At 39.4% G+C, this 8,715-nt stretch overlaps 2 protein-coding genes across 2 annotated transcripts; one reads left to right on the top strand and one right to left on the bottom strand.

The window, feature by feature from the left end:
- Positions 1-376: 376 nt before the first annotated feature.
- On the bottom strand, positions 377-1,321 carry LOC131427662 (small VCP/p97-interacting protein). Its single transcript, XM_058591054.1, has 3 exons — positions 1,136-1,321; positions 891-1,061; positions 377-522 (listed from the first exon to the last, which is right to left on the bottom strand). Exons 1-3 carry the CDS (start codon positions 1,193-1,195, stop codon positions 508-510), a joined length of 246 nt encoding a protein of 81 aa, XP_058447037.1. The 5' UTR covers positions 1,196-1,321; the 3' UTR covers positions 377-507.
- A 102-nt stretch (positions 1,322-1,423) lies between these two features.
- On the top strand, positions 1,424-2,618 carry LOC131427661 (ATP synthase subunit b, mitochondrial). The gene is made up of 3 exons (XM_058591053.1): positions 1,424-1,584; positions 1,752-2,071; positions 2,128-2,618. The coding sequence occupies exons 1-3, from the start codon at positions 1,557-1,559 to the stop codon at positions 2,494-2,496; spliced, it is 717 nt and encodes a 238-aa protein (XP_058447036.1). The 5' UTR covers positions 1,424-1,556; the 3' UTR covers positions 2,497-2,618.
- Positions 2,619-8,715: the final 6,097 nt, after the last annotated feature.

The raw sequence follows: 8,715 nt of genomic DNA, 5'->3' as shown, positions 1-8,715 counted from the left end.
CGACGCGAACCTGTCCGTCGTCCATATGTTTTGATATTTGTTGTTGATAATACAATCCTTAGCATTCATTTTACTAGGAAATTGTTGAAAACGAATCCTTATTACGCTTTTGAAATACAATCATCTCAAAAGTGAAAAACCGAATTTTATCTGATGTGATGAAAGTGTCAACCGAAGTTTATCTGATGAAGACGATATGTTAATAAAAGTAGAAATACTATATAGATCGATTAATATTAGTAGAAGCACATATATGTTTAATATTGAACAAACATATCTCAGGAACAACTCGATACCTTTACATAAAATTTTTTGGAGTGTTCCGTTCATGTCTGAATCTATATCATAAAATTTGAAAAGTGAGGACTAGTAAACATTATATTTATAAACAAACGTTGCACCTTATAATGTATTTGGTCACAATAAAACGAATAAATATGTACAATATAATGATAATCAATTTCCGTAATACTCAGCAAGTCAGTATGTCCAGATTGTTACAGATGATTAATCTTGCTGCCACTGAAAAAAAAGCAATCGTAAATATCCTTTCCCAAACAAGACTGAGAACTGCTGTTTTACACAGGCAAATTAGATTATCGTTTAGGTAAATTAACATCAACATGAAATCTGTATAGAATTTCCATTACGACCAAAGTGCAAATGACAGATTCTCTTTCAATTATTATTATAATTTTTTCAGTGCAGATAAAAACGATAATGGTTTAAGCTGTTGTTCTCTGCAAGTAGTGTAAGAGTAATAATCGAAGGAGAAATTCGTAATGAAAATTCTATACAGAAATAACTAAATAATTCTAATCGTTTCAATTTTAACTTTGTGTTTTCCATTTTCATGTAGTTGGGTTGTTAGTCCGATGCTTATTACATACCTTCAATACCGGTTGACCGCCACCCATGCGAGCCGCTTCCTGTTCGCGCCTTTCCATTTCTTCTGCTTTCTGTTGCATCCGACGAACTTTTTCCGGGTCCTTGATTCCTCTTGTTTCATTCTGCACGCGACGTCGCTCAGCAGCTTCGAGTTGTTGCTGACGTCTTATCTCCTGTACCAAGCATGCAACACATAGTTTTGCGGATTAAAAAAAATTATATTCATTGCGTACAAAAATCTACTTACCGCGGTTGGCGAGAGCAATTCCTCAGTTGATCCTTTAAAACATGAACTACATAGTCCCATCGTACACTTGCAAAGATGTATATTCTTTGGCGATGAATCAAATACGAAAAAATTAAATCAAGAGCACTTCTACGGCTACAGTTTTTGTGACTTTTCAATATTTGTTTATGAATATTTAGCCTTTTTGACAAGTGAACTTGTACGGTTGTAACATTGAAAACGTGCGTTACGCCGGTTGGTTACGAGCGTTAGGCCACTCACACTACGGTAAATATGACGTTTCTGAAAGATAACATCGCCTGCATTTGACATTCTGTAGTGAATCGACCATCTTTCTCTTGGCAAACGAAACAAGTGCGTGTGTTTGAAAAAGGCAAATTTTTGGCTTTTCGTACAATAATCTCCGTTAACGAGCTTCAAAATGCTTTCTAGAGCAGCACTTTTGTCAGGTGAGTATTTCCAAAACAACATCGATGTATTTATTCTGAATCTTGATCACTTAGATCGATTGCAAAAATTATGGTTAAGAGAACGTTTATGTAATCATTTTGCATGTTAAGACTGAAACTCATTCTTTTCTAAGTAAGAAGTTTATTTAATCATTTATCCTTTGTAGCCGTCAAGAGACCTACTGCACAAATCTTAGCTCGCGGATCGGCTTCCGCTACTGACTCCAATCGACCAGTACGACCGGAGCACCCGGGCAAGGTACGGCTCGGATTTCTGCCAGAGGAATGGTTTACATTCTTTTACAACAAAACTGGTGTCACCGGCCCATACGTTTTCGGTGCGGGTCTTTTCACCTACCTATGCTCCAAGGAAATCTACATCATGGAGCATGAATACTACAACGGTCTCTCCTTAGCAATCATGGTCATATTTGCCGTAAAGAAGTTTGGACCATCAGTAGCTGCGTACTGTGACAAGGAAATCGATGTGAGTTTATTTCGTTTGTTACCTGATGCGAAAAAATATTTACTGGACACTTTCAGAAAATTGAAGCTGAGTGGAATGAAGGTCGCGAGGAGCACGTTAAACAGCTGGCACAAGCTATTGAAAATGAGAAGAAGGAACAATGGCGTGCTGAAGGCCAAACACTGTTGATGCAGGCCAAGAAGGAGAACGTTGCGCTTCAACTGGAAGCTGCCTATCGCGAACGGGCTATGACCGCCTATCGCGAGGTCAAGAAACGTTTGGACTACCAGGTTGAACGTCAAAACGTAGATCGTCGTATATCGCAGAAACATATGGTCGAGTGGATCGTGAACAATGTTGTTAAATCTATTACTCCGGATCAAGAGAAAGAGACACTGAACAGATGCATTGCCGATTTGGGTGCCATCGCTTCCAAAGCCAAGTAAAATATGTAACTGCAGCGGTGCAGACGACCTACAAACTGTACCCAAGTCAATATTCAGTTTATAGATCATAGAAGTTTATAGAAGTGAATAAATGAAACAACATTGTCATGTTAGTACGAAAATACAATAATTTTCATGTAATGATGACATATTCAGAATTGTTTTCCCGTGATTTGGTGTTCTAAAATTATTGCAATAAAATTTAAATTGAAGCATGAAGTGCACTCTGCAGTGAAACTAAAATCCCATTGTTTACTATTTTGGTTTGGCATAGTTAAATTAAAGGGCAATTCACAGTATTAGGAAAACAGCCATTCTTGCAAAGCGTATGAAAGTTTCTCCGCTGTCGTTGAGCGCAAATTCATAGAAAATATATCAGTTAATTTAGTATATTCGTCCAAAAAAAAACTAATAGTTTTTTCGCGATTCAACTAGCGGTAGCGGAGAAATATGCTTTTGAATTTTTCAACATTGACTATTTTCCTTAAATTGTGAATAGTACCGGAATACTGCAGGGTAGTTATCTCGGGCCTTTGATAGTTTTACTGTATTTCAACGACGTTTGATAGTGAAACCCTTTGAAGTGTTTGACCGTTACATTCAGGAGAAACAATTTCAATTCTAATTCTTATAATAAGACCCGGAATTGGCAGATCGACGAGCGTCAAAAATCTGAGCGGTTTTTTCGATGAGCAACTAACATTCATTCAGTAATAGCCGTTCAACCGAGAAGGTTGTGTATAGAAGCGTACAGTTTAATAACGCTGGTTGGTTTACACGCGTTAAATACGACAACGGTTGAACTACAGGTAGAAACCTGTTGGCAGCAGCCGGTAAAACGTATAGTCGTGCTGCATAAGAGAGCCCTAGTGCTGGGCCAAGCTGGTGAAGGAAACAACAAAGGGCGTTTCCCAAACTCTACCCAGGCCGCAATATACAGCCACAAGTGCTGAGCAGGAGAGTGCAAAGGCACATCGAAGAGGAAGAGTGCAAAGGCACATAGAAGCAGGAGAGTGCAAAGGCACACCGGTGCGAAGGCACTTCGGTGCAGAAGCATATCGGTGCGGAGCACTAGGAAGAAGGAGACAAGACAACTCGGTCTTTCCACTGCCATACAACACGCAGGTATACACCGGTGACCTGCGCTGGTTACAGCTGGCGAAGACGAAAGCAAATCGGAATTCGAGTGGTGCTGGATGTCAGGTAGCAGTAGCATCACATCATATTCTATCGCTACAGTGAGCTTCAGCATTGTATCAACGTCCAGATACATCCAACAAGAACATCTAGAGCAACGAGGATCTACACGGCAGTGCAACGGAGATAGACAACAATTTCAAGGTAGAAGTTTTTTCTTTTCCTTTTGATTGAGTACTGTGTAGTGTTGGTTTCAAATTTTATTTTAAAGTTTAGTTAAAAATTTTAATGTAATGGATGAATCCATGGACGTAAATCCTAGCATGAATCCGATACCCCCACGAACGAAAAAATATCAGGAGAGCTCTTCTGGGCCTTGGATAGTCTTTTTTAGACGTATATCAAAGCCATTAAACATTTTTCAAATTAATAAAGGTTTGACATCACGATACTCTTCAATCAAAGAGATCATAAAAGTAAATAACGATAAAATTCGTGTTGTGGTAAATAATTTGAAACACGCGAATGATATTGTCTCTTCGGAACATTTCAATAAAGAGTATAAAGTTTACATACCCTCCAAAGATGTCGAAATTGACGGTGTTGTTACCGAAGCGAGTCTTTCGGTAGATGATTTACTCAAGCATGGTGTTGGTCGTTTCAAGAACTCTATGCTTGAGGGTGTGAAAATACTGGAGTGCAAACAACTGTACTCAGTAGTTTATGAAGAGGGAAAAAAAGTTTATCGCCCATCAGACTCGTTTCGAGTGACATTTGCCGGATCTGCGTTGCCGTCCCATGTCTATGTCGATAAAATTCGCCTCCCTGTTCGGCTTTTTGTTCCAAATGTAATGAATTGTACGAACTGCAAAAAATTCGGCCACACAGCTACTTACTGTAGTAATAAACCAAAATGTATTAAGTGTGAAGGGCCTCATAAAGATAATGATTGCAACAAGGAAATTGAAAAATGTATTTATTGTGGGAATAGTCCTCATGATGATATTTCAGTATGCACTGCATTTAAAGTGCACAAAGACAAAATTAAGCTTTCTTTAAAAGCACGGTCTAAGCGCACATATGCAGAAATGCTTAAAACGGTCATTGATGTCCCCCCTTTGGAAACCGAAAACGGGTTTTCAAATCTAGAGGAACCATAGGACTCTGACTCTGACGAAAATAGTGAAGGTAATTCGTTTATCACTACCCAAGGGTCAGTTAAGAGAAAGAAGTCTTCCTCCAAATTACCAAAAAAGACACCTAAAATTTCATCTTCAAAAAAAGATCCCCGTGTTAAACAAAAAAAGTCAAAACCAAAGACTGTGCCTCCTGGTTTGTCAAATTCACAAACCAATCCAGGATCTAGTACAGAAAAAGATAATAATCCAGTGGGCTCCATTTCACAGCCACCAACAGGATTACTGAAGTTTTCGGAAATTGTTGAATGGATTTTCTCAGCATTCAATATATCTGAACCCTTAAAGACCCTCATAATGGCATTCCTTCCAATAGCTAGAGCCTTTTTGAAGCAGTTATCAGCTCAATGGCCAATTGTCTCAGGTTTTGTATCTTTTGATGGATAATTTATCACCCGTCGCAAATGATACAATCACTGTCCTGCAGTGGAATTGTCGAAGCATCATGCCAAAACTTGATTCATTTAAAATATTATTGCATAGTCAAAAATGTGATGTATTTGCTTTATGCGAAACATGGCTTACTTCAAACATAGCTTTAAATTTTAATGATTTTAACATTATACGTCTCGATAGAGACTCTCCGTATGGTGGAGTGCTTTTGGGAATTAAGAAATGCTATTCCTTTTATAGATTAAACATCCCTTCAACTTCTAGTATAGAAGTTGTTGCTTGCCAAATAAACATTAAAGGCAAAGATATTTGCATAGCTTCGGTTTATATTCCTCCAAAAGCACAAGTTAGACAGCAACAGCTTAATGAAATGGTTGAAGCCCTTCCTGCACCACGATTGATTCTGGGGGATTTAAATTCGCACGGTATTATGTGGGGTTCCGTTTACAATGATAGCAGATCATCTTTAATACAAAACATTTGTGACAATTTTAGCATGACGGTATTAAATATGGGTAGCATGACACGGATCCCAAGACCTCCGGCACGCCCAAGTGCATTAGATCTATCTCTTTGCTCAACATCAATTCGACTAGATTGCACCTGGAAAATACTGCCTGATTTACACGATAGCGATCATTTACCAATCATCATCTCAATTAGCAGTAGCAATTGCATTGCTACTTCCGCTAGTATTCCATATGATTTGACAAAAAATATCGACTGGATTAAATACCAAAGTAGTATCTCTAGTATTTTGAATTCAATGGAAGAGCTCCCTCCACTTGAAGAATATGACTTCCTCATTTGTTCGATTCTGGAGGCAGCAGAACAATCCCAAACTAAACGCTTTCCTGGGCCAACGACTAACAGAAGGCCTCCCAACCCCTGGTGGGACAAAGAGTGCTCAGAGGCTAAACTCGCAAAACAAAATGCTTGCAAGACGTTTCTAAAACGGGGAGGAGGAACTCCTCAGAATTTTGAAAAACTTATGGTTTTAGAAACCAAGTACAAGAGCATACTTCGAGCCAAAAAATGTAGCTATTGGAGACATTTTGTCGAAGGTTTGTCAAGAGATACCTCAATGAGCACTCTTTGGAACACGGCCAGACGAATGAGGAATCGTACCGTGGGCAATGAGAGTGATGAATACTCGAACCGATGGATATTTGACTTTGCTAGGAAAGTTTGCCCAGATTCTGTTCCTACGCAGAGCATTATACGGGAATCTCCTCCAAATAATGGTTTTATTAATAACCCATTTTCAATGATGGAATTTTCTATAGCACTCTTGTCTTGTAACAATAACGCTCCAGGGTTGGACAGAATTAAATTCAACTTGGTGAAGAATCTGCCCAACCTCGCAAAAAGACGTTTGTTGGAATTGTTCAACAAATTTCTTGAGCAAAATATTGTTCCACCTGACTGGAGACAAGTGAAAGTTATCGCCATTCAAAAACCGGGGAAACCAGCTTCCAATCTCAACTCATATAGACCCATTGCGATGTTGTCCTGCATCAGAAAATTGTTCGAAAAAATTATTCTACGACGTCTCGACACTTGGGTCGAGACGAACGGTTTGTTGTCAGATACTCAGTTTGGCTTCCGTAGAAATAAAGGGACGAATGATTGCCTTGCATTACTTTCGTCTGACATCCAAATTGCCTTCGCTCAAAAGCAACAAATGGCATCTGTATTTTTAGACATTAAAGGAGCATTTGATTCAGTTTCCATTGATGTTCTTTCAGACAAGCTTCACCAAAATGGACTCCCAGCGGTTATAAATAATTATTTGCACAACCTTTTGTCAGAGAAACTCATGCATTTTTCACATGGCGATTTGGCAACACTCAGAAATAGTTACATGGGTCTCCCGCAAGGCTCATGCCTCAGTCCGCTCCTCTATAATTTTTACGTAAATGACATTGACTGCTGTCTAGTAACCCCATGTACACTAAGACAATTGGCAGATGATGGCGTGGTTTCAGTTACTGGACCCAAAGCTATTGATCTGCATAAACCATTGCAAGATACCTTAGATAACTTGTCCGATTGGGCTGTTCATCTTGGTATCGAATTCTCTGCGGAGAAAACAGAGTTAGTCGTCTTTTCAAGAAAGCATGATCCCGCGCAGCTTCAGCTCCATATGATGGGAAGAATGATCCAACGGGTTTTAACTTTTAAATACCTCGGGGTGTGGTTCGATTCCAAATGCACGTGGGGAGGACACATTAGGTTTCTGATAACAAAATGCCAACAAAGAGTAAATTTTCTTCGAACAATAACAGGATCTTGGTGCGGTGCTCATCCGGAAGATCTAATAAAATTGTATCAGACAACGATACTTTCAGTGATGGAATATGGATGCGTTTGCTTTCGTTCCGCTGCAAACTCTCATATTATCAAACTGGAGCGAATTCAGTATCGTTGTTTGCGAATTGCTTTAGGCTGCATGCATTCGACACTAACAATGAGTCTTGAAGTTCTGGCGGGAGTTCTTCCATTAAAAGATCGATTTTGGGAGCTTTCATCACGCCTGCTAATAAGATGTGAGGTGCTGAATCCCATGATAATTAATAATTTCGAACGACTAGTCGAGCTTCGATCTCAAACAAAATTCATGACAGTATATTTTAACCATATGTCACAGGAAATCAACCCTTCAAGATATATTCCTATCCGTGTCAGCCTCCTAAATGTCCCTGACTCAACTTTATTTTTCGATACTTCCATGCAGCGCGAAGTGCGTGGAATCCCGGATCATCTACGTTCGACGGAAATCCCAAAAATATTTTCAAGTAAGTTCAGGCATATTGACTCTGAGAAAATGTTTTACACGGACGGATCGCGAATTGAAGAAGCGACAGGGTTTGGTATGTTCAACAATAATGTTTCGGCCTCATTTAGGCTTCAAGAACCTGCATCTGTTTATATAGCAGAGCTAGCAGCAGTTCAATATAGTTTGAGTGTAATCGTCACATTAATTCCAAACCATTATTTCCTCTTCACAGATAGTCTGAGTGCAATTGAAGCCATTCGCTCAAACATGACTGGCAAGACTGAACCGTTTTTCCTGGGCAAAATAAAACAGTGCCTGAACGACATATTGAACAATAATTATCTAATCACTATAGTCTGGGTCCCGGCTCATTGCTCCATTCCTGGCAATGAAAGAGCCGATATTTTAGCCAAACGTGGTGCTATTGAGGGTGAAATTTATGAGCGACCGATTGCTTTCAACGAATTCTATAGCTCGTCTCGCCAAAGAACACTTGCCAGCTGGCAAGCTTCTTGGGATAAAGATGATCTGGGTCGGTGGATGCACTCAATTATTCCGAAAATATCGACAAAGGCATGGTTCAGGGGACTGGATGTGAGTAGAGATTTCATTCGTGTGATGTCCAGACTCATGTCCAATCACTACACGTTAGATGCACATCTCCTTCGAATTGGGCTCTCCGAGACTAATCATTGTGCTTGTGGCGAAGGTTAT

The sequence above is a fragment of the Malaya genurostris genome, chromosome 2, assembly GCF_030247185.1.
Source record: "Malaya genurostris strain Urasoe2022 chromosome 2, Malgen_1.1, whole genome shotgun sequence".
Lineage (NCBI taxonomy): Eukaryota > Metazoa > Arthropoda > Insecta > Diptera > Culicidae > Malaya > Malaya genurostris.
Note: the sequence above shows the minus strand (reverse complement) of the source record. Positions and strands in the feature narration are given on the sequence as shown.

Coding starts and splice junctions, on each gene's coding strand:
- LOC131427662 (XM_058591054.1), bottom strand. CDS start 1,195: ATGGGACTATGTAGTTCATGTTTTAAAGGATCAACTGAGGAATTGCTC. Junction 1,062..1,135: donor AATTGCTCTCGCCAACCGCG/GTAAGTAGATTT, acceptor TGCTTGGTACAG/GAGATAAGACGTCAGCAACA.
- LOC131427661 (XM_058591053.1), top strand. CDS start 1,557: ATGCTTTCTAGAGCAGCACTTTTGTCAG. Junction 1,585..1,751: donor TAGAGCAGCACTTTTGTCAG/GTGAGTATTTCC, acceptor TATCCTTTGTAG/CCGTCAAGAGACCTACTGCA. Junction 2,072..2,127: donor ACTGTGACAAGGAAATCGAT/GTGAGTTTATTT, acceptor GGACACTTTCAG/AAAATTGAAGCTGAGTGGAA.